We start from the raw sequence: 24,894 nt of genomic DNA on the forward strand, positions 1-24,894 counted from the left end.
GTCGGGATCACCCGGTTCAGCAGCGGCTCCGTGATGAGGCGCCGTCTGCCCTTCAACTCGGGCACCGTGAACACGTTCACGCCATGCACTCCCTCAGGCAGTTGCGCCTGGGTACCCAATTCGTTTGCAGGACACGGCTCGAATTTTCCCATGTCGACTGCCTGGCGGATCTCGTCCGCTGTCAGGGCGCACTTTTTGATGGTCCGCGAGGTCCGCAATCCGTCATAGAAGCAGGGATCCAGGAAGCACTGGATCCGGCGAAGAAAACGCTTTGTGGAAGCGCGTTTTGTCGGCATCATCAGCACCGCCTCCATGTCCAGCGGCGTGTTTTGTTTCAAGTGCAGCGGCCAGTGCTTTACCAGCGCCGGCCTTTCCGCCATCACTCGGACGAACCCGGACATGCGATCCACCATGTCCGACACCTCTTGCGGTGCAATCGCGAGGTTCGCACATGACGATTCCTGGGAGCGGAAACGAAACACCGAAGTCGCCGCTTCTAGCGGGTCTGGAATAGCGCTCTTCCTGCGTTTTCCCTTGCGGTCTCGGCCTCCACCGTAGGCTGCTGGCCATACCCAAGGTAGCGCAGCAGCGTGGCTTGTTTGGCGTGGCCTGATATCGTCATCAAGTCCTTCAGCGGGACACCCGCTTCCGCCATGCAGCGGAGTGCGCCTTTTCGAATCGAGGGCAGCTGTGCGCCTCGCATCTCTGTCCGCACCTCGTGTGCGATCCGCGACCTCAGCTCCTCCGAGTGAGGCGCGAACAACTCCTCTGATGGTTTCCGTTTTGCCATCATCTCTTGCAGCGTGGCTGCAAGGTCTCTGGTCAGCATCGACGGCACAGGGTATGGACCCCTCGTCTTGGCACCTTTTCCTTTGCGTATCGTCAGGGTGATTCGCACGCACGGCTCCTCCTCTGCGATGTTGGTCGCTCTTCTCCTGCCGTGGTGGTCCGGCTCCGCCGCGGGTGTCGGAAACACCGTCACGTCCTTCACACGCAGCGTGGATATGTCGCACGCTCGCGCGGCGAATCCCCACATCATCGCCAAGAAAAGTGCAGCCCGAGGATGGCCTAGGCGAAGTCGGTCGAGGATTTTCTCGACCTGCATACGCGATACGAAAGGAGGCGCGTCTGGCACCGACTCCTTCATGAAGCGCTGCGCCGTGCCAAAAGCGCTTCGCCATTCCGGGTCGTCCTGGAGGCGAATGCCTCGCGATTGGGTGGAATAGAGCGGCAGGTCGCGCAGCGCACCCGCTACTCCCGCAAACGCCTTCGCTGTCGTTGCCCACTTCCATTTGCGTGCCCGAGCGGTCGACAGGATCAGGTCGATACACGCCGACGGAAGACGCATGAGCATCTGCTCTGAATTCATACATTTTATGCGCGTCAGCCATCGTAGATGGTGTGCGCGCGTGTCCGGCCTCACAAGACTCCATGCCAGCTGTGAGACGTGTGGCGGTTTCGCGCTGAAGAGGAACCAGTTTCTCGGGCAGGCCTCTGCTTCCTCTGCTTGCGAAAGAGGCCTGCCCTGCATGTTTAAAGGGTTTGAACGGATATCCTCGAGTGCTCGTTTCGCCTCCTCCGATATGTTCGCGTCGACATCGGCGTATCCATCACCTTTTCTGTTGCCAGGAATCCTGGATGTCTCGCCTTCATCGCCTTCCTCGTTGCTGCCCGGATCGACGTTCACTCCATCACCTGGCCATCTTTTTCGTCTGGTCAGACGTGGCGCTGGATCATCCGAACGACCTTGATGTGTCTCCGGCGTCGCACCTCTTGGACGAGGCACGTATCGAGACGCGTGGCGTGACGCACGCTGTGGCTTTGAGGCCGGGTAATGCGTCATCCCGGCGGGAATGTACACACCCACCGTCGCCTCCGACGCCACCTTTGTGAGGACGTAATAGCTCGGGTATCGCACACCGTTCATGTCTTCCGGTGCCTCACGGAGTCTCGCTCCGAGGAGAAACTTATAGTTTCTAAACTGGTCAGATAACGCCGACATCGAGGGCCCTCGAACGAGATACAATTCGTCGATCGGAGGGTCCATCGACACCTCATCGGCTACGTTCTCTTCACGGAAAATCACCTCATTCGGATCGGTCGGTGATGGATCCACGATGTGGATCTTCTTGTGGAGAAGTTTCAGCATCTCTTGAACACTATAGGGTTGCAGCGGCGTCAGTTTGTGTCGCACACGCCGCTGTCCCACGGCTGTGTCGCTCATACCGCGCGCGACACCATCTTCGTAAGCTGTTGGGTTTTATCGCGGTCCAAGTACACCATTGTATCCGACGGAACGATACGTTTTGGTGGGAGGTACTGCTCGTAAATTGCGTCGAGTTCCATGTTTGACGTTTTGCCTTCGAGCATGTCGCCGCCCCACACCTCCTTGCGGAATTCGCGGGCAATATTCGACATATTTTTTGATGTGTGTGTGTGGATCCCTCCTTCAAAACGACGGCTGCCGTTCCGCCGCGCATCAGTTTTTTGGATTTTCCTGCGGTTCGGCGCCGCGGTATGTATGGCCTCTGCCTCCTGCGCCGCCGTTGCTGTGACCGCCTCGCCTGCTACCATTTGCATAATTTCGTCCTTGGTAACGCTTGTAATTTGTGGGGGTGCCTGTGCGGTATCGGGTGCTTTGGCGCGTTTGCGCGCGCAAGCGTTCTTTCATCATCCGAGAAACAAGCTCACGGTCGTTGGCGTTGAGCGTGTCCAACTTCTCGTGCAGCGCGGCGGCTAACTCTTTCCAGCTACTCAAGTCCAACGCTCCAATTGGTGACCCGTCCGTGCCCAAATTGGCGCGTACTGAGCTCCACCTTCCAGCAAATCGCGCTTGTTATCTTTTGCGCGGCGAAAACGTTTAACTGATTCTTTCTCCCGGACGCCACCGCCCTCAATGCCTGCCTTCTGTGGTTCGCTCTCTGTCTGCGCCTCCTCAAGTGTGATCTGGTTGAAATGCGCCAATCGCGCCGTCTCCGGAAGCAGAGGGGTGTCCACTTTTGAGAGGACATCACACCAATTGTGCCGATCCCATTTGTGTGGCAGAGCATTGACGACCTGCACGTTGTAGCGATATAGGCGCGATGAGGGCGGTTCAGTCACGAACATCTCGAACCATAAAGCGATCCGCTCAGCTCCGCTCATTTCCTTTAACTCTGGCCCCGTCAGACCGAGTAGGATTACCGCAGATGCCGCCATGACTGGCGTCATGGTCCTCGCTTCGATTGCCGATTCAAACTTGGCCTGTAGTCCCTCCAGCGGGTCTGCTGATTCACGTATCCGCCTCTCGGAATTTTTTTGTTTTTCCGTCATATCCCTGAATTTTCGCATCTCTTTATTCGCGTAGATGGTTTGCTCCTCCACCATGTTGTGTTGAATCCTCGCGTTTTCGTCCAAAGGCGTCGTTTGGTCCCTTGCCTTGTCCGGTCCAAAACTCTCTGCCAGGCGTACAAGCTCTTCGTGATACCTCTCCGCGGAAATGAGCCCTTGTTTCCAAAGACCTCTCCACATCTTCGCTTTAGGCGCCGTGCTGGGGTTGTCCAAAAAGAAACTGATGTCCACATCGCCCTCCTCGGTGGGAAGCGAAGCGATATCCGTCGTGTTGCTCATTGCGAAGCGTGAATGTTGTGGAGTACACTCGTCTTTTTGTGACGTGACGGAACTTCTTGAACGGCTAGATGACGAGAAGCTGCGGATCTGCCTGGGTGCGTGCGTTCGGTATTTTTTGTGCAAAAGGTGTTTCTGTTTTCGTTTTTGCGTCAGAGACCGCATTAAACCCACTTAGAATACTTACTGGATTTGTATCCAATTCCAGAAGAGACAGAAGTAGAAGGAGAGAGAACGAATAATCATTCGGTAAAGAGATAACAAACATACACACATGTGACATCACATTTGTAGAAAACCACTTCAAGAGCATATCGGCACACAAGGTGCACTGGACCAAACCGTCCCGGGTACACCCGGGTCCGGGGTACCAAAATACATCCGGACCAGACATCCCGGAAGAAACCCGGACATGCATTGGCCAGAAATCCCCAGCACCACACACTGCATAGCAGCGAATGTGCGTCACTCACTCGGAAAGCCGGCCGACCACATGGTACCCGACCCCCTCGCTCGGACCCCCCCTCCCGTGTAGAACTTTCAATCCATCCAGAAAATCAAGTACCATTCGATTGCCTGTGTCGGAGCGACTTCGCCAATGAGACCATTAATGAAACCGTTAGCCCTAACCATACCCCTCCCCTGCTACCCTGACGGAGTGGGAGTCATACTGACGTAAACGAGAGCGGTCTCGGCGGGACCCCGATTGATCCATGGAAGACCAAGTTGATGAAGGTGTCTTTCGACGTCACCCTTTCCTTGCCCTTTTTCTCAATGACCACGAAGCCCGACCTTTGAAAGGCACTCGGTAACCACGGAGCGTGCGGATGGATGTCGAGTACACCCTCGAGCGAAGACGAGGTGCGCTTGACAAGCACATCTTCTGAAAGTTGGACTTTGCTCGGACTCCTTGGGATCGTAGGTGCTGAAGTCGGGGAACTCGAATCATGTGTGACTGAATTGCGCACAGCACGCAGACGGCTGACCTCCAGGACTCCAGTCGGCGCACGAGTTCCGGCCAAGAACGTGTACAGGGTCGCATCTCTAACAGCGCACAAACTACAAAATGAGTTAAGAAATAGTTTAGACTGGGGTTGTGGGCGCTGCGGTGGGCTAAAGAAGGCGCCATGCAAGCTCAAAAAAAAAAAAACGTTGCCTTTTATTAACGACCTAGCTTCCCCTCCTCCACGAAGGCAGCGACTCCGAGAGGTGCGCAATGAGACAGGCCTCTTACTGTGGTGGTCAAAGTACACCACGGTGGTGGTGCAAAGGCCCCTCGTGGCCTCTAAAGGTCAGCATGTATGAATACGCATGGGTCAGCCTCAGCATAGTGTGTGTAAAGTTTTTGAGTGTTCCTATACGAGGTGCCATAAGACAAAATGAAGGGAGTTGGAAACTGAAGAGAGGAACGGCATTTTCGAAAAAAAGAGATGCTGAAATCAAAGTGAGACCCACTGCGAATAGCGGAAGGTGAACACCAAAAACACGTCACGCTTGCTGAGTTTCACTTTCATCTCATCTCGCACTGCAGAAGACGGAAAACTTGAATGTTCGTTGAATGTGCTCTGCCACCGTATGAAAAACAAAAAAATTCGATGGTCTAAAATGGCACCGACCAGAAAACAAATGCTGTCGGTAAAGAAAATTAGTGACCTCTACGTCAGAGCAGCCGATCTACGAGGTTGCCTTTGTTGATGCGCCGCGATGGCGCGGTCAGTTTCGGCGATCTGCCGTGAAACAGAGTCGAGTGTATCTTTGCGCTGCAGTCTCACGACAATCCCCTCTGCCTGTCGCCTTAGCTGTCTGTAAAGCTCTTTGGTCTCGATAAATTGCTGGCGACCTTCTTCCAGACGACGACCAAGGTGCGCCGCCTCCAATTGAAGCATCTTATCGGCAGCATCCCGATCCATCCTTTCGGCCATGTATGCGGTCTTGACAGTCTCCGCCTTCTTCTCCCAGTAAGCCAGCATGCGGGAAACACCGCGGTCCCGCCACTCAACCCGTGCCTGCAGGGAAGACGCAGTGCGCGCAAAGACCTCCTCCTCTTGCACGCAGATCGTGGATAGCCGGGTCAGCTCTTCCTCTTGATGCCTCACTACCTCTCTAGCGTCTCTGAGGGTGGATCGCCACGCCTCCTCGCTGGAAAGCAATTTAGACGGCGGGGCAGCAGCTACTGCCAAGTGGTTGAACCGCTCGTACCACCCTGTGGTCGGCACGATGCCGGTTTGAAGTAGTACAGACTTCCGTGCCGCAGTATCACGCATAGACGCTTCCAGAGCTGTCCTGGTCTCTCCCAATGCAGCTTGGCGAGCCGCTATTTCTTGCTGCCGCGCCGCAACTTGATGCATGTCTCTCGCCCGTTCCTCACGTTCGCGTGCACGTATCTGCATCAGTTGAGAGAGAAGCCTCATCACTTGCGTACGCGCTGTCTCACGGTCGAGGAGAGACTCATCTACCTGTTTGGAGAGAAGCGAAAGCGGTGGCGGGTACTTATGGTCATCGTGTACGTCTTCCTCGCAGCACTCCTCCAGCGGGAGTGGCACACCACTACCCACATCCATACCAAAACTTTTGCCCAGGAGAATCAGCTGCATGTCTCGTACGAGGTCCTCCGAAGGGGGTGGAAAGACGTAAGGGAGTGTGTATGTGGAAGGAAAAACACCTTGCTGCCCGCGTAGGTTTGTTCCGAGCCACCAACCGCTGCCATCTTCCTCATCAACGTGAATGATGTCTCCTGCCTTGAGCGGCAAAAAACCGCTTCCGGGAATTGCGTACTCATGAATGGCGTAGACGACGTGTTGTTCAGGCTGCACCATTCAGCGTAGCTAGGAAAGGAAGGTAGGGAAAGAGGCAGAGTGCTTACTTGTGATGGAGACCAGCTATGTGTCGCGAGGGTGTTGTTGCCGTTATTCTGAAGGAAAAAAAAAAGTGTATCGAGGGAAGACACGTAAAACAATTCGTGGCCGTGGAGAAGCGAACAAGTTTGGGAGGGGCGGTGATCCAGTGAGCGGACTCCTCTGGCATAGGGACTTCCCTCCGCGTCATGGAAAACGGAAGTGCATATTATTATGCGCACAGGGTGTGAGTTTTTTTTTCTCCGCTTATATGAAGTAACGGCGTATCCAAGAACAAACCTGCGCACAAACAGACGGAGAGGTGAACAACAGAAGTTGGCAGTGCTGCGAACATTTGTTTATTTCTCTTTTTCTCGTTGCTGAAATTGTCACCGAGGTTGAACATGCTCGACCGTGTAGCTTAGACCCTCTTTCACATACACCTCACCATTGACACCGGGCAGAAGCAGATCGCCTTTTTCGCTGCGCAATGCCATGTTACTTCCAAATATGTGGTGCGGATACGTGACGCCGCCGACAGTCTCTAGATCACCACCGAGATTCGTGAGAGAGACACAGAACCGCTGTTGATGCTCTGGATCGGTGCTCATTTCACTATACCTTCAAGTTGGCTGTTGCGCTCGCGACGACCGAGCGAAATCGTCACCTAGGCTACACGATAAGAAAACGAACAGTCACTGCAAATCAGAAAGGTGGCGCCAGTTTGGAGAAAGTAGGGGGGAAGCAGAAGGAGTAGCGGTGGGTAGATCCCACGCCCATGACGCATGGCATATCTCGCAAGACAAGAAGGGGGCTGCATGAACTAGCGCGCCTGTAGTAGTAGTAGTAGTAGTAGTAGTAGCACCGCTTTGTGGCACAGGCCGTCATGGCACCACGCTGGAGCACGTGGATAGATCACTTATGCAAAGACAGAGAGAAAAGGACCATGGGCAAAAACCCGTCACGGTTTCTCTTCGATCAATGTTCCGGGGGGTTACGGCTGCATTACGAGCGCCACTCCCCCACGCGCTGCCAACGAAAAAGAGTCGCGATTTTGGCAGGCAACGAGAGAAAATATACTGAAGAGCGTTACGAATGTAAATACGTGTGGTGTGCAGAAACAGACACAGCTGTTAGGTGATAAGAGAAACACCTCACAGGGCTGATGTCCTGGCGGCACCATAGTTTAACTCACTCCATATAGGTCGTGAAATGTGCCGTAGTGCAGATGAAACACTTCGCGTAATGCCACCCAGGGTGACGACCCAGCAGGGAGTACCAAAGCGAGTGCAACAGAGTGCTCACCAGTGCGAAGCTTTTGAACCTGGCTCATGCGCTCGCGAAAGCGCTCTGAGACGTTGAAAGGGGACGGCTCTCGCACACGCCGGTCATAGTCGAGCGACCAGCTCTCGGTTGCCTGGTGCTCTTGCATCATAAACAGCTCACTTTTAAGCGTTGCACAAGACGAGGGATCCCGTAGCACTGCGGCCTGGAAGTTGTGTGGACGCGCTATTAGATGGCGGTATGACGTGTGAGGAGGCTGCGTTCTCGATGCCGGGTCCACCGCAGAGCTCATCAGGAAAGAGAGGCTGTGTTGCTTTGCAAACTGTGCAAAGAGTGCTTCATTGACGTTGTGGGTCGGGTAGCGCATCTCCGCTGCGCTGTTGCTGCCAGACGGAATGGGAAGCACAACGTCATGGATGGTATAGCGTGATAAGCATGCATCGCTCGTGATTTCTGCAATCTCGACAGCACCACCATCACCAATACGCCTCACCAAATCCCCCTTCACTGGTTGACAGCCAAATGATAAGAGCCGCTGCGACGCCATGGCGTTCCATACAAATGCGGCGGCGCTCGTCTCGCTGCGACGCATCATGGGGCACGCCCCCCATACGTCCCACATAGATGTAGCCTTGGCGTCGCTGGGGTCACTCTGCGAAAGGTGATAGCTGTGTAGCTTACGTAACAGTTCTCGCGTTTCCTTCGGCAGCTTAGCACGTTCACACACACGCAGCCACTCTGCCACCGCTGCTGCTGCGGTACCTTCCTCCGCATTCGCGTATGAGAGGTAGGGTTGGTGATGGAGTGGGCTGCTCTCGGCAAGCATTTGAAGATACGCGCCGACGGAGCGATGGGGTTCATCGCGAGAGATGAAGGCAGCCAAGTCGAAGAGTGTGCTACTGCCAATGCCGAAGGTCTCCAAACCAAAGTAATTAACAAAACCGTGCGTACTGAGGTGTCGTAGACGCTGAGAGATGGCGGCCTCGTCGCCGTTGACACACCGCAGGAGAATGCGGTGCAAGTAAGCCTGCGGGGCAAGAGAGAGGCGGGGCAGCTCGTCGAGTGTGTGGTAGCTGCGGTCATCAAAGATAAGCGGATGAACGTTATAGTGACGAGACGCGTGAGGAAGCAGTTCACGGGTCACTCCAACAGCAACTCCAAACTGTGTGACGATTGCGAAAGAGCCGCCCGGAGGCTCATGAAGGTAGACTCCGTCGCGTGATATCCCGAGCTCGTACTGGAGGCGGTGGCGAACAGAGTCCAGTGAATACCCGTCACGAAACACTGCAAAGCGCAGAAGCGGCTGTCCTTCTGGCACCTTCCCGATCCGCCGAACGTACTCGCCGTAGCTCTGCACGCGTGGCGAAAAGCTCTTTTCCGGGTCGCTGAATGGTGTTGCCGTGTCCTCCACCAACAGCGTCTTTGAACGAGAGATTTTGCGCCAACGTCCCTTCGGCGCCTTCTCGATGAAAGCGCCGCGCCCCTCTGTGTCCACTTCTGTCACCTGTGCATCTGATGACTGAGCACGTATCACGGCTTCCAGTGGAGACAGCTCGCACCCCGGCGATACCCCTCCACAGAGCGGAGCAGTGGAAAGCGTGCACAAACGAGTGAGTATCCCGCACCGCCGCTCCTCTGCATTCAGGTCACGTCCTGCGTTCCAGTCATCACGGCTGTAGACAGCGCCTGGAGCTGCCGATCTACCGGGGGCGGCCGTATTGGCGAGTCGCGTGATGGGGCCACGCCCCAATGCCTTCATAACTAAAGATGCGAGTAGGGGCTCCAGGTGCTACTCGACACACACAGCATGTAAACAAACCGAAACGAGAGGGACAGTCGAGGTAAAGGCGAAATGAGTGCAATACAATTGCACACGAACGAGAAGAGGTCGATGCGGATTGAAGAACCGTAGCACTCTGTACCGTAACTGGAGAACTAGAAAAGGCATGAGGTATTGAGGTGTTCCAGACTCCGTTGTCGTAAATAGACTCTTGACGTACACACACCGCCAATGAATTCATGTTCTCTGTCGCGCATCCTCAGCTCCTGCTTTACCTCATGCCGATTGAGCTCTTAGCATGCAAAGCACAGCGCTGTAAACAAATAGTGCGAAAAAAACAAACCGATACCGGATCTACACATTTTTCTTTTTGGAGGGAGGGGAAGCTGAAGCTTACGTATTGCAATTTTTTCTTTTGGTTTCGCTACTGAAGACCATCGACGGCGGCCAAGCAGACGCGCGCTCAACGTACTTATTGAAGGAGTCGATGAGTGCAAAACGCAGATAGGACAGTACTATGCGGCCACACATCACCACCACGTACTGCTTCAAGAGGCAGTCAACGTCCCAGAATGAAATCATGACGGCGATCCAAGCCACAGGATTCCACACAGATCTCACCAGAAGGAAGCTGTACAAGACAATCAGCCCCGATATCATTTCACCAAGTACACACGCCCACGTCCAGGTGACAGTCTGAGAGTACCACCACGTCCACCTCACGGGCGGCGCGCTCTCGAGGTAATCACACGCACAGTCGTGCTCGTCGCTGTACTTGCCGTAGATGCTGTTCTGGTGAGCCGTATCCTTCCATGGGGATGGTGTGAGCATCTGCTTATCTAGTAGCTGACAAGTTTGATTAATGAGGCGGCCGACAATGATTGAGAGTGGGGTGCCGATAAAGACATCGACAACGGAGATGGCGCAGTACCAGCCGATACCCTGGAGTGGCTTGTGGCGAACCGTAATGCCGCTGGACGCCCAAGCAACCTTTGCTGTGAAAGTGTAGCTCACCAAAGAGGATACAAGGCCAGCCGTGATCATTTTGAGCAAGTCAAAGAAGAACACCAGTGGTGGCCGCTTCTCGTTGCGCAGGCACAACCGTCGATAGTAGTACATAGAGGTGAAGAAGGTTAGTGTGGTGATCCCCAGAAAGCAGACCATGATGGCACCGCCAAAGCCAGAGTAAACCATGCACGCCAGGTCCGTCATCTTCGCATGGTCCCCGGGTGTTCTGCCAATCAACAAAAGGGGAAAAGGAGATGAGATAGGGAGGAGCAAAAACGGTCCTGAGAGATACACACAATGAGCGAATCGAGTGGTGTCTGTGTGTCTGAGAGAGAGAGAAAGGGGAGGGAGGGAGAACCAAAATGTGCATGCATCCTTACACCGCTTCGAGGGCGCGTGGCGCAAAACGAAAAAAAAAACGCATCGTGCGTAGAGCTATATCCCAATTCATCGCTTGTGTCCAAGAAAAGGGACCGCATAGATGCCAAGGAGTGCAAAGAGAGAGACGCTGCATGTCTCAGAGAGATCGAAGCTTCCTCCTCCTGCTTCAAGCACATGTTTTCACGTAGGTGAATAAAATGAGAAGCTAGCCTGCGCCACTGACAAGCAGACGAAAAGTGATGTGCGAAACCACCGCGAGGTAACGTTTCCGAAGAACTAATTTTGGTTTATTTGATGTATCCTTTCTCCTCTGTATGTATGAAACTGTGAAGCAAAACGAAAAAAGGGAACGGACAGCAACCGCCATCAACTTACAGTCACTACCCATCGTGACAGACAGATTTTTGTGCGCGTGCGTGGTAGACGACGACCGCAACAAATGCGCACATGCGCACAGAACATACGCTCTATTACACAGCCACACGCTGGCGGAGCCGGTATCGCTCACTCACCCATACACGCGGAATGCGGCGCCCTACGAGAGCATTGCCCAGGACGTCTTGTGGGACTTGATATAGCGCTGCACCGTCCCCTCGACAGCGTCCACGGCGTACGACGCTTCACCCTCGTCCTTCCATGGGTGATAGGGGTTGTCATAGTATGGGGAGTACATTCGCTGCTCTGCCTCTTCCGTGCGCGCTGCCGCCTCCATCTGAATAGTCTGAAGTGCGGGAGGCACGTCGCCCAAGACCTCACTTTCGAGAAATCCACGCTCTGGCAACTGAGCGCGGATATGCGGTGGCAGCATCATCAGCTTGTGGGTATACATCTCATCCTCGAGTTGCATTAGTGCACCCTCTGTTATGATCAGAGTGTCGTGGGTGAGAGCGTCATAGGCGTTAAATCGATTGATGGGTATGGGGTTCTTTTGACCTTTTGGACCCTTGGTGCGAACCTTGGAAGAAGTGCGGTTGTAATCGTATGGCTCATCGCACAATAGCGTCGGTCGGACCAACTTGTTGCGCCCATTGAAGAAACTACCAAAAAAGAATGCGCGATCGTACTCACTGCTTGGTGTCAGCCGCGAGCCGCCGTCCATAAAGAGTGCGCCACCACCTTTGTGGCGCACATCCCAGCCCATGGTGCGACACAGCTGCAAGTAAGCCTCCTGCGTGGGCTCCGGCAGCGTCAGACGCTCCACAATTTGCAACTTACCTTGTAGCATTTTAAGCGTGACGAGCATGCGATTACTTTTGCTCCACGTCTTCACATCCATTGTTGGCATGAGCATGTTCCACGGCTTCACCGGTTTCGAGTGCGCACCCCATGGGTGAGCATGATTTTTGCGGTCACCTACGCGTGCCATGCCCATACCAGTGTTCGGCCAGTTCTTCTTCGCCTTTCGCCAAATCTCACGGTTCTCGTAATCCCACTTGCTGGAGAAGTTTTGGCAGCGCACGAGCCAGTAGCTCAAGTTTTTGGCCATCTCCTCCGTTTCCGGGTACAATCCAAATATGAATGGGTCCAACTCGCGAGTGTGCGTAACATTGTTTGCCAAGTCGAACACTGGGACAACGATGCGTTGCTTCATTGTACCCACTGTGTACACCACCGGCCTTGTTGTCTGAAAATGCGGCAGCTCCGGCAGCTCATGCGTGAAGTACGGATGCGGCCGCTGAGGAGACGGGAGGTACGGTGATACTGGAGGCCGCGTGATAGAGTTCTCCGGGTGGAAGAGCGGAAGCGGGTGCGCACCCGAAAGTGTCTGTTGTGGCCCCTCATACATGAAATCGACTTCATCGCGGGGTGCCACATCGTGCACGCCTGATGAGCGGTTGTCATACATTGCCCTGAACACAAAGCACCGCAAGGGTACCGAGGACAAGACCACAGGGGTAGCCAGTCGTCGCATCTGCGCTAAACTGCACAGCAGCAGTCGAAACTAAGGTGGGAAACTGCTGAGCTCACTCGTCAGAGCGGGCAAATTGCGGGTGCATTTGCATGTGTTATCGGTGCGTGCGTACGTGTGTGTGTGGGTGGGTGGGTAGGTGGGTGTGTCAAAGGCAACATCGAAAAAGGCACATTGAAGAAACTGAAAGGTCATGCAGAGGATCCCCCAAAACAGACCACCTTCCTTTCTGACATCGCATCAGCTTCAGAAAAAAAGGAAGAGCATGGTGCACGAGTACGTCACCACAGAGGAACGCACACTGTTCAGAACGGTGTGAAACCAACGTGTATTTGTTTTGCCTTGCTACTGAGGCAATCGTGTGATCACGAAATTGGGATAAAAAGATAAAGAGTATGCTAGTCCATAACGGCAGGAATTTGTTTTCCGGTGAACCTACTCACCACGTTTCGATTGTGTGCGACTACAAACACAGACACACACAACAGCCCACAAAAAAAAAGCTCAGTAGGCAATACACAGACACGAAGGCCCATACATGCACGCGAACACCCGTTAACCAACCACACCACCGAAGTTGGTGCACTCCCGTGGTGCAGTACCTACGGGCGACACAGCAGTGCCAACAAGTGATGACGTGTGTCGGCAAAGTTGCCTGACGGTAGTGAGTCACGCCGGATCGAAACGTTCAGCACTGCCTCATCGTCCTCCGTCAGATGCAGCTGCACATTGAGCATTGCGAGCGTGCATCCGGCTATCGTGGCGGTGGCCCCGACGACTGAGACTCTGGCCTCTGCTTTTTCCACAACGCCCTGACAAATGAGCACCTCTTGGCGCTGAACATGTGTTGCAATCCCCCTTGGGCCCCTGCACCAGAGACAATATTCATGCTCCACCATTGTATCCCGAACGCCGCACACTCCATGGTCCGAACCTCGCGCAGCCGACACTGACATTTCGTCACCTTACTCTCCACCGCCACCCCGCTTCCCAGAATCGAGCGAAGTGCCGGCTTTCGGATGCGCCTGCGAAGACGCCTTCTGTATGCGGTACGTGTTTCTCAGTCGACATGGCTCCCGACGCACCTCTTACCTAGAAGCCTCTGGAGCGGAAGAGCACTCGTCCCTCAGAGCCGCCATCTATTAAACTGGATGTATGTGCATATCGGCAACAGCAACTGCAGCCTTCTTGACATCATGAACAAATCGGGCCCCCTCCTCGTCAACTCTTCGGAAACTCGCTGGTGTCTCCATCGTTCTGTTCCGTGCCATGCGCCAGCAACACCTCCACATTGTTTCAGATGTTTTGCATGTTGTAAACTGAATATGCGCAATCTCTACTGCATATCACAAACCAGCCGCCCTTCCCCGCAGCGTTTCCTGCCGTTTATGAGAGTATTCACTCCCAGTGGCTGCTGTCGCGCAGCGTTTTTTTGGACTTCAGCAGTGCCCGCTGGACCTCCCCACGGGCGCCTTGGGGTTCATTGAGGGGAAACAAAAGGCGCTAACCTCACCACGAGGTGTTGGGTGTTCCAAAGTAACTCACATATTTGTTGAGAAACTGGCTGAAAAATATGAGAGCGCTCCACCGCACCTGCAGCGCTCACCTCCAGAGCAATGCCACCGTTCTGGGACAGAGCCTCCATCACCTGCATTTCTGTTCAGCAGTCACCCATGGTGTCTTATTACTATCATGTCAAGGGTGCTTCAATTCATTCCCCACACGTCTGCTGAAGGGTCCCATTGCAAAGATCCCACCGCTGCAATGCTGTTGCACCGCGACAAAGTCTTACACACGGGGTACCACCTTTCTCTGTATAACTATTTACTGTGGTCGAGAGCACGGGCAAAGTCACAGACGTCTACGAAAGCCGCGGGACAGACAGCGGTGGAGACGGAAACTCCAGTGAGTAGGGTGGCGATGACGACGACGTGTCACGGTCACACACCACCTGCTCAGTGAAACCAAAGCTATCTGTGTGAGCTCCTTTTGGCAGAGCATGCTCCTCCTTGTAAGGGAGGTGCTGCTTCAGCAACAACCCTGGCGGCCATCGAAAAAGAGTTACTTTTACGCCAATTCCATGCTACTCTCCACTGCGTAGAGCAGCGTGAGCGTTTCCTCAGCTGGTCCTTGCACCTAAGCCTTTCTCTCAGGCGATGCACGAGGTCCGCAAGTAGCCCACGCCAACCGTCAGCATCGGCGGCCGAGCGCAAGCAATGGAGGCCAACAGGAATGTCTAGAATGTGAGAAAAGGGTAGAAAAAAACGGAAAGCAACCACTCGCAGACGGCTATGAAACGTTTTTCCACTCCAAACAGCGAAGCCAGAAAGAAAGAACATGTGGGGGCGAGCCCTTTTCGCCAATACCCTCTGAACTGGTGTGAATGAGTGCGGTATAACGCGAAGTGCCACGGACAGCAGACAGCGAGCAAATCATTTCTTGACGCAGATTATGATAACAAAAAGGAAAAGCAGCAATGATGAGCAAGGTCAGCACCTCAGGAATCAGAGCTGGGCTCACACACTCACTCACAAAGAATAACAAAGAAGAGACAGAGGAGACAAAATAAATAAAAAATAAAGGATTCTCAAAGGAGGCCAACAAAGGTAAGAAAGGAAACACAAAAACATACGACACGGAAAATTGAACAGCAGATAAGAAAAAAAAACACTTGTATATGAAAAATAACGACAGGATCAGCCTCTTTCGCTGAGAAACTCGTATTGATTCCATAGTTGAATCTTATTTGCAGTGTATGTTTCCAGCTTTGTGGATGGTTGGGCGTGTTGTTATTAGGGATGAGAAGTGCGACTTCACTTGGCTTTAATTCTAATCCCACTGGCAAAATGAACGACGACTTCATTTCCTACTTTTTGTGTGCATTTTATATATTTCTGCGCCCTGGGGGAAGAGGGATATCAAGAATGGGCACAAGGGGGGCGCAGAGGAATTGGGAAAAGACGCACAACACATTGGAAACACAGCGGTACAACACAGAAAGTCGTAAGATGCCTGGTCGGGAAACCAGTCTACAACATCCTGGACATCGGAAAGATGGGGGGACGAAACAAGAGTACAACGACAAGTAAAATGCATCTGCATGCGTGCTCCCAGCACTCCCTGATGAGCTGGCGAGTGGTCTCTTTCCGTGTAAGAGTACACCGATCTGGTGCCCCCTTCCACCCGCGCTCGCGACACCCTCACTGTCGGCATGGCGGTGTCCTTTCCGAATTCCGCCGTGTTCGAGTCCCCATCAAGTGAGATTTCACACAAATGAGTGTAGACCTCAGTATCCCTCTCCTCCGTCACCCAAAGATCCCCCTGTCGTCGTGGGCAACAAAAAGGGGGGGGAGCGAGGTGGTGGAACCATCAAACGCGCACATTGACTCGGTTCCCAGAGACCCCAAATAAGAGCGAGGTATGGCAAAAAGAAAAAAATAATCGAAGTCCATCGCTGGAGCAGCAGGGCGCACTTTGGCTCGTTCATCACCGCGCCATTTATCTTTTCTTTGACACACTTCCGGCTGCGCCCCCTCCCTCGTTTATTTTTGTTGCGGTCCTTCCAACTTCAAAACTAAATTAAAATGTCCGCCAGGCCATCCAATGCAGCAAATGATTTTTCTGGAGAACGCGTGGCGCGGTGTGTATTTCTGATGGAGCTGAAGACAGCACGCATGATGTGCCTATCGCTTGAGACCAGGCCAAGGAAGACTACCATCAACGCAGACAGGCGTTTTGTCGTGTAGAAAGCCATATTGGGCTGAACGCAATCGCTTCCAGCAGTGCGCTGCAGACCGTCGACCTCGCGAGTGGACTCGAGCTTTGCACCCCCTGTTGCAAATGTGCTCTCAAGAGAACGGCAGCATAGACTTCGGCAATGTCTGATGCCATGTCTGTAAACCGTGGCGCACATGAACTCGACAGCACCCGCGCGCGCGCACAAACGCGATGAAGACGATGCTAAAAGTCCGCAGTGTTGCCTATAAATGGACCCTGGTGCTGTTCAACGGACGAGGCGCACCGATATTGTGTCTCACCACACTCCTCGGCTTTGATAAGCCAGGGGAATTGTACCTGCTCTAACGGTGTGTAGTTTGAAAGGTGCTCTCAACATTTTAAGTTTATGTTCATGAGTGCAGGTGAGCCACAATTTTTCTGATTGATTTACTATCTGAGACATCCTGTGCCAATGAGCATTAGCTCCAAGTACACCGATAGAGATTCACGGATTAGTAGCCGGCTAGGGGTCGTAAAGGCTGATGTCCCTGGTGGGCCAAAGGCCCACTACACTGATTCCCAGAACGCTGCTGTAAACGGTTGGGATATTTACCAACACAGACACCTCAGAGAACGGGGGAAGTGTGAGACTACGCCTATCGTAGTCCTGCTTGGTGGCGAACCGCGCAGTGGAGCGTTGAAAGCCTCTGACATTGTGCTTTTACTGCAACGTGTCACCTCCGTCAAAGAAAAGTTCAGCTCCACTTTAACTGGTCCACGCTCCAAGCGCATCGCTTCTTGACAGGTAGCGCTATACACGACTTGAAGCTTTGCCACCCACGTCACCTGAACAGGGCCCCCTTTAACATAATGTGCGTGAGCCCTGCCTCTTACACCGCCTGAGTGCAGTCCCCCTATTAGGCTTACCGCCATACGGAGCATCTCTGGAGATAGCTTCGGCTACCCACCTGCAGGCTACGGAGCACGGGTGAAACAAGTCACAGACAGGTAGAAGCATGGTGTATCATTACCCATGCATCCGACCTGTTCAGTGTCTCGGGACGCTCCGATGTACCGTCACCCACAACCTGACCGCTGACATCAGCAGCGCTACACCGCTCTAGCTGTCTTACGCTGTGGCCACTTGGTCCTGTGATCAACAGAAGCGGCCCAGCACTGGCCGAGACACAGACTGCTCAACTTTTCCAGAGTGGGCATTCAGCTGTGATACCACGCCAAAGGACAGCCCGTAATCGGATTCGGCAGTGTCCTTGCACAGGAGGCTTCAAAAACAGAGAGCTCACTCCGCCGACGCCATAGTATAGGCAGTACTTAGACTGATGTCCTTTTGATACCTTATCGGCGAGTGTTAAGTATGACTGTTTCGAATATACTCCTTTTCTTACTCGGTGCTTTAGCAAGAGCTCTGTGCCGTGAAAAAGTCCACCAATTCAGAGAGTAGTACGACGCAAACGTCCTGCTACTTGCAGGCAGATCACAAAGGGAAATTACCAGCATCTTACATTTGTCATGAAGAAATCAGCGTCGAGGTGGACCACTGATGCAAAACTGGCCTTTATACCAACAGCAGTACGGTGCATCGTAGTCAATGCAGCACGATGAGTGTCAGAAAACCTCAGGAGCAATCTCTCTGTAAAGTACATCTTGTGGAAACACTCTACTATGCTGCGGCGGTAATTGATACGTTTGCAGCTACAACAGTGCAACACAGGCGTAAATCTAGTTGCAGTGAGAAGAGTGTTAACCCTTCGCTAAGATTTGCAAAGAAGGTAGTCCACAGCCCAGGCAGCGTGGCGACGCGACTTGAAAATTTTACAGTGTCGAGCTTAATCTCCCAACCACAATACGACGCCATCAAACACTGCTGTAATAAACATCTGTTACTAAAAAAGCCTTATGCTTTCTATCGTGGAACTTGGAAAGTGCTTTGAATGCATTGATCCATCGCGCACAGCCATGCATTCAATGTACCTCCTGCGCAAAAAAAAAAAGGACGCCCGCACTAATGCCTTACCACTTGAAAGAGAAAACCCATCATTGGTATGTGGGGATGATCGCCTCTGTTATTGGTAAAGGATATGTAGGTGGTAGAAATAGCAGAAATAGATTAAGTGAGCTGGATGTGAAGAAACGGCAAATAATAAAAGTTTCTTCGGGTACACGTAAGGAAAAACATTCACATGAGCCGTCTTCTCATGGAAACTCAATGTTCAGAAGACTATGCGTATTATGGCGAGCCCTCCCTCCGAGAAGCAATCACTCACCACTATGGATGCTGCTTACAAGAGAGATGGGATGCGCTTCTGTAAGAGTTTAAAAACCACACACCAGCACGCGCTGTCCACAAGTGCACTGTCGTGGCAATGCGTTGCTTACATGAAACTGCGTCTAACTACGCAGCGTTTTTCCTCTTTTGTGTATTGCACCTCTGCCTGTTATCGTATTTTTAGAGCATCCCCCATGCCTGTATCGTAGGCTAGGGCCAAAAATGTGAAGGGTCAAACTGTAGTTTTTGCATTACCCCTGTTCAGCAATACCACATTTACTAAGCAGTCGGGGTGTAAGTGGCTCAGAATTGATATACACATATATGATGTCTCGAGAGGGAAAATTGGACGAAAGCAGAGATGAGAGTAATAATGTCGCTAAACACGCCACTCGAATATCGCACGGTTGGCTACCCCGTTTCTCATCACCACACTTTCCAAACATTTCCGCTTCTCTCACTTTGCTGCACGGTTTCCATACAATGGAGCAACAGGCTCGGTGCTAGCCCTTTTTGTCATTCTTCAGAGAAGTGACTCAAACCAATGTATTCTTTGTCGATGGGAAGGTTGAAGAGGGCAACTTTGGCAAGGTGAAGGTGTCCGAAAGACGCCTGTCAGGAGCTTTAGCTAATACTTCTGGGTTTTTTTTCGCAGGGTTCGATGTACGACCACAAACGATTAGAGCATTTTTTTTTTTTCGTGATCGCTTATGCAGAACGTTCGCAGGCTATTATTCAAAAGACCAAGGAAATACATATATGTATACGTGTATATCTGCATACATATATACATTTTGGGCCTCTTCCTTTTCTCCAGCGAAAGCAACTTATTTTGTCACGTTTTAAACTTCATTGTGTGTACTGTCTTTGCATTTTCGTGTCATGACCCATGCGCGATGCGCTTCACAGACGCAGTTTCGATACGGATCATGTGCTGATGATATGCGTCTCTGTGATGAAGCACCGGCAAGCTCTATACGGCGCGCACTGGTCAGAAGGAGCACTTAGGACAAGCTCAACGGTACCCCAAGCCCAACATGGTCAAAATAGACAGTCACACCGTCACAAGCATAGAGGTGCTTTTTTTTTTTGTGGGTGCGTCATTCTGTCGCGAGCTGATCAGTACACGAGAAACAAGCCGATAATTCGTCAGAAAATGAGAGGGGGAAAAAATAGGCATCCCTGTGTGAATGAAACCATAACGCACAGTAGAGGAAAGCTAAAGAAGAGTTGTGTAAAGGATGCTGGAGAGAAAAGAAGCTGTGATCGTGGAGCTGTAGAGAGCTAGCACAGTCTATTCGCGTTTCCGCTCAGCCCTGGCCTTGATAGACTTATGTAGACTCAAGATCTTCTGTGAGACGAAACTGGTGGGAAGCGCGCATGCGATGGCCTCAAGAATTGCGTGATTTCGGTGGCCTGGAGTCTGAGGAACGGATCCGATCTTGTCGAGCGTCTGATGGGCCATCGCGTCGGCGTTCACCATAACAAAGGTTTCCCGCGGTTTGCGAGAGCTCACACCCTGTGTCATCTTGCTCACTACCATGTTCGGTGACACGGCAAGAACATCAATACCGAACTCTTTCAGCTCGTAGTAGAGACTGGAGCCAAAAGAGAGGTTGAAAGCCTTCGTACCTGCGTATGTACACAGCAGCGGGGCAGGGGAAACGGCAGAGACTGAGCCAAGCATAACGATGGCACCGCACTGCCTCGCTTTCATTTTCGGCACCACATACTTCGTCATGCGAACACAGGACTCGCAGTTCACTTTGAGCAGACGGAGGTCTGTCTCGAGATCAACCTCAGCAAAGTAATTCGTGTAGTTGTAGTTCACTCCGACGTTGTTGACAAGCACGGCAATCGCAATCTTGTCGAGTTCCGCAAACATCTCATCGTATTGCTGGGGTGTCGCTGCGGCAAAATCGAACGAAATGGCCTTGCCCTCAACACCCAGGTGCTTTAACTCCTCCACAACGCTGTCGAGCTTCGACTTAGTACGAGCAATGACGCACACGTTGAATCCACGGCGGCCGAGATCCATGGCAATAGCGTGGCCTATACCCTCGCTAGCGCCAGTAACAACAGCCCAGTCACCGGCGGCGCGGTAGCGCTTCTTCATATCCAGGGATGTTAGGTAATTGATCTTGACAAAACTTATGACTTTGAAAGCGACCACAGTCAGGGCCAAGACGCCCACAGCCGAGAGGAAAAACGCCATGACGAAAGCCAAAGAACGAGTAGGTCTGTTTGGTGCGAAGGAAAGTAACGAATTTGTCGAGAAAACCTCCTTTGAGTGAGTACCGCCAAGCCATGAGGAAAAAAATTTTATTTAGGCGAGAGAATAGGGTGGAGAACAGAGAGGAGAATACAAACACTTCATGAAAAATCCTTTGCGGCAAAGAGGACGTATCTGAGAAACGTGAGCACCTCCGTTTTCATAAGCTAAACCTCCGCAATACGGCTGTGCACCTGACGCCGAGAAGTTCGCAACTTTACTCCTTTCCAAGTTCCGGACTTCAAGACTGTACCGTTATTTTCTATACCCATCGAGCTCATCGTAACCTGCTGTTTCTGTCCCTAGAAATACACTTCCTGCACCGTGAGAGACATGTCCCTAACTCTGTGAGACAAAGCCGGCAACAAGCTCATTTCGGGGCACACTGCAGCGGTGGGCATACGCTAGGACAATGGCGGCACCGTGGCCGAGGCCCCCTCCCCCTCCCCTCGCCACCGCTTCGCAGGACACAGCGTGGTGCAGCCATTCAGATGACTCGCGGGCTTCCCAGCAGTGGGCAAATGAGGACCGGGTGACATACGCTCAGGTCAGGCCGAAGTGTGGAGCACCACTGTGTGGATAGAACAGACATGCCCATTGTCACAAGTCGCTCCAATGAAGCGCCGTGCAGGATTTGGGCAGCCCTCCCCCCCCCTCCCACCCCCACCCACAACGATAAGTAGCTCTACCTGACCTATATTGCAGGAGCCAAACCCCTTCCTCACTAAAAGGGCGGGCCAGCATCGGCACGGGGGAGGGGGCATAGGGCTCGGGGTTGGTTTCCCCGCCGTGTGGAGAGAGCCAGGCCTGTGACATACCACCGCGCTGAGCTGTACCCCCCCCCGTCCACCCTCACAAACACGTAACCATGGGGAGGGGGATGGTGAAAAACAATATGCGGCTTTACCAAAAAATGGGCAAGCAGTCTAGATCACCGGGAGTTTCATTTGAGAGAGGCGGCGGAGGAAGACCGCAACCCCTCGGCTCGGTACCCAGCCGACAGCGGAGTTGTTTGTTTGTGCTAAGGGGCTTGGTGTGAGACAGAAGCGACTGATTGTTCATTACAAGGGCAGAGATGTGCCCATCACGGAACTTGTGAAGCCCCGGCAGGTGGGCCAGGAATGCGGTGGATCGATGAAGTTGTTTGCCACAGAAGCTCGGGGGGAGGGGTCAGGCAAGGAAACTGTTTTTTTTTCATTCTTGTGAGCTAGACAACGTTTGTGGATCCTACCTCTCCCAGGGGGGGGGGGACATCAACCGCCAGGTGGCGCAGGGAAAGTAATATTCCAGCGCGGATGTATCAGCAACGCCGACATTTTTCATGGGTAACATGTAGTGCGCTGCCTCATGAATTACGCAAGCGGTGCTTGCAGGAGGAAGACCTCGGAGAAGAGGCAGAAGACCAAGAAAACTCAAGAGTCTGAAAGTTCAGTCTCGAAGCACTCACTAACCATTGGCCGGTGAGGACAAGTTGAATTTTCGACTCAGTGCCCGGTGCCTCCGCTGCCAGATGAACCTACTCATGTTTTCCGATAGGTATCCCGACGCCGCGTGGCCTTCAGGCAGCTGAACCCGTGCGCGGTGTGATATCTGGACAGCCTATGAAGCTCTCCCGTGAGGTGGAGAAAACTTTGCCCCAGCTTTTCCATGACTTGTTTTTGGTTTCTTCTGTGAAGTCATTTATAGTTCCAGCTGGATCTGGATTCACTTGACCGCCTGATGACACTCTTATTGCTCGCTGAGGTTCGTCGGTTTCACGAGGGCGGGGGGCGCACCTCATTCTTACAGCGACGTGACCTCATGCTTGCTTCTCTTTCTCCTGCTGCACGAAAAATGGCCTTGATAACCGAGGGCCTCTCCATAGGATCAGTTTGCTTCCGTAATATAGGGACTGAGATGAAGATTGAAATCGCCGCAGAAGTACCACCCGTTCCTATCGGCTGGTGGTGTTATACGGGCACTGCCACAGTTGAAGCACATAATGCCCCTTTGGGTGCTTGCGCGATTATCAGTGCAATCAAAACTCTGTGGCCAATGTGCACAGTAACACGGATCGCGCTCGCCCACGATGACGAGGTCAGTGCATTGGCCCAGAGAAAAATACTGAAGACATTGAATTCTCTTCAAAACGAAGTGCTCTCGCTATATCTGGGAAAACTGCACTCAGAGAACAATGATTTCGATCTTTCCTTGACAGCGTTACACACCCTTTTTCTCGAAGGGTGTGATGGAGGAATCGAGAAATGGGTCAGGGCTCTTAGCGCAGTGACAGAGAGGGTTGAAATAACGGACTGTTTTTCGTTCCCAGACACTGCTTTTGCAACTAACTCAGCCGTCGCGTTGCGGCGGCTGGTTCTGGATAACACAAACGTCTCAGTATCTTGCCTAGGACAACTGAAATGTGCAGATTCACTGCAGACACTGAGCTTGATGGACTGTCGCAAAATTGACACTCTGGAAATAGGCGCTTTTCCAGAGTTGCGAGTTCTTCTCCTGGGCCGAACACCTATTGCAAGTGAATCGCTGAAGGGAGCTCAGAGATGTGTCCATCTGAGGATCGTGAACCTGGGTGGATGCCAAGGGATTTCCGATGTCAACGTATTGGGGGCTCTAAAGGAGCTTCGAGAACTTTTTCTGCACGAAACATGTGTGACTAATTCTGGTATTGCAGCACTTGCCAGCTGTGAGAGGCTGGAAAAGATCAACTTGGGTGGCTGTATTTATATATCCGATGTCAATCATCTCGGAGGCCTGCCAAACCTTTTGGAGCTTCATCTGTGGAACACAAAAGTGACGAATTCTGGGATCAGTGGCCTGGGGTTGTGCTGCTCGCTAGTGGAGCTTGTCTTGGACAACTGTATCCGAATCACTGATGTTTCGTCACTTCGCCACCTGCATTCAATTCGATGGCTTTCACTCATTGGGACAGAAGTTGATGGTCGAGGTGTGAGGGAGCTGCTTCATTGTCAAAAGCTGGAGACATTGGCTCTTGGTGGAACGCGCATTGACCACCCCCCAAAACTCTGGAGACACGAGGCTATTGTTGAATATCTCGAAAGTCTCGCATGATTACTGACCTGAATTCTGTGGAGCTTATGCAAACCACTTGTGTCTTGTCTCTATCCCATTGCGTTAAAGCGCACCGTTTTTCCAAACGAGAAACAAACCACAACCACACAAAAAAGGATCTCAAATGATGACTACAGGTATATATTTTACTTACGAACTGGATCAAGGAGAGCAACGCGCTTTGAGGGGCATCGGTTGTACATACAGGATGCATCACCTAGAGGACGCGTTTTACCGCTGCTTTTTTTTTTTGAAGATGCTGAGTTGGCGCCTCTAAAGTGCGCTGATTACTTTTTTTTGAACTGAAAGTCAACGCAGGTGCTCCTTGTGCTGCGCGTTTCTCTTTTTTTTTTTAATGTGGCGGTGGGGGGTTATTCTCTGCATTTGTGTTGCCGCACGGGGAATTCACGCATGGTATTTTTGCTCATGAGTCTCTCCACAAATCGTGCCTCTGCATTTCGAATTACTTCTACTAAAGCGAAATTCCTGCTTTCCTGCCAAGTTACAGCGAGAAAAGGGAGGTGACTAAGTCTTTTTCCCCCTCTCAGTAGTCGTTGACTTGTGCGGTCCTTGCAGTAACTCGATTTCTTTGAAGGTCATAGGGCGATCTTCAAAATTCTGATGACCATTTTGCTTCCCACTTGCCGTGACCTGTATCACTCTGCCTCTTTTTTTCCACGTATCGTGCTGAGGGTGCCCTGAGATGTGTGATTCTGTGAGTGGAATCCATTCGATTCATAACACTCA

At 52.4% G+C, this 24,894-nt stretch overlaps 7 protein-coding genes across 7 annotated transcripts; 1 reads left to right on the top strand and 6 right to left on the bottom strand.

The window, feature by feature from the left end:
• Window positions 1-5,261: 5,261 nt before the first annotated feature.
• JKF63_01596 (uncharacterized protein) lies at window positions 5,262-6,422 on the bottom strand (the record flags this gene model as incomplete). The annotated part of the gene is made up of 1 exon (XM_067897642.1): window positions 5,262-6,422. One exon carries the CDS (start codon window positions 6,420-6,422, stop codon window positions 5,262-5,264), a length of 1,161 nt encoding a protein of 386 aa, XP_067753799.1.
• Window positions 6,423-6,829: 407 nt separating this feature from the next.
• Window positions 6,830-7,051, bottom strand: JKF63_01597 (uncharacterized protein; the record flags this gene model as incomplete). Its single annotated transcript, XM_067897643.1, has 1 exon — window positions 6,830-7,051. The coding sequence occupies one exon, from the start codon at window positions 7,049-7,051 to the stop codon at window positions 6,830-6,832; it is 222 nt and encodes a 73-aa protein (XP_067753800.1).
• Window positions 7,052-7,626: 575 nt separating this feature from the next.
• On the bottom strand, window positions 7,627-9,483 carry JKF63_01598 (uncharacterized protein; the record flags this gene model as incomplete). The annotated part of the gene is made up of 1 exon (XM_067897644.1): window positions 7,627-9,483. One exon carries the CDS (start codon window positions 9,481-9,483, stop codon window positions 7,627-7,629), a length of 1,857 nt encoding a protein of 618 aa, XP_067753801.1.
• A 414-nt stretch (window positions 9,484-9,897) lies between these two features.
• Window positions 9,898-10,716, bottom strand: JKF63_01599 (uncharacterized protein; the record flags this gene model as incomplete). The annotated part of the gene is made up of 1 exon (XM_067897645.1): window positions 9,898-10,716. The coding sequence occupies one exon, from the start codon at window positions 10,714-10,716 to the stop codon at window positions 9,898-9,900; it is 819 nt and encodes a 272-aa protein (XP_067753802.1).
• Window positions 10,717-11,428: 712 nt separating this feature from the next.
• On the bottom strand, window positions 11,429-12,805 carry JKF63_01600 (uncharacterized protein; the record flags this gene model as incomplete). The annotated part of the gene is made up of 1 exon (XM_067897646.1): window positions 11,429-12,805. One exon carries the CDS (start codon window positions 12,803-12,805, stop codon window positions 11,429-11,431), a length of 1,377 nt encoding a protein of 458 aa, XP_067753803.1.
• A 7,295-nt stretch (window positions 12,806-20,100) lies between these two features.
• On the bottom strand, window positions 20,101-21,021 carry JKF63_01601 (uncharacterized protein; the record flags this gene model as incomplete). The annotated part of the gene is made up of 1 exon (XM_067897647.1): window positions 20,101-21,021. The coding sequence occupies one exon, from the start codon at window positions 21,019-21,021 to the stop codon at window positions 20,101-20,103; it is 921 nt and encodes a 306-aa protein (XP_067753804.1).
• A 1,776-nt stretch (window positions 21,022-22,797) lies between these two features.
• Window positions 22,798-24,147, top strand: JKF63_01602 (uncharacterized protein; the record flags this gene model as incomplete). The annotated part of the gene is made up of 1 exon (XM_067897648.1): window positions 22,798-24,147. One exon carries the CDS (start codon window positions 22,798-22,800, stop codon window positions 24,145-24,147), a length of 1,350 nt encoding a protein of 449 aa, XP_067753805.1.
• Window positions 24,148-24,894: the final 747 nt, after the last annotated feature.

Source organism: Porcisia hertigi, chromosome 34 (genome assembly GCF_017918235.1).
Source record: "Porcisia hertigi strain C119 chromosome 34, whole genome shotgun sequence".
NCBI classification, from domain to species: domain Eukaryota; phylum Euglenozoa; class Kinetoplastea; order Trypanosomatida; family Trypanosomatidae; genus Porcisia; species Porcisia hertigi.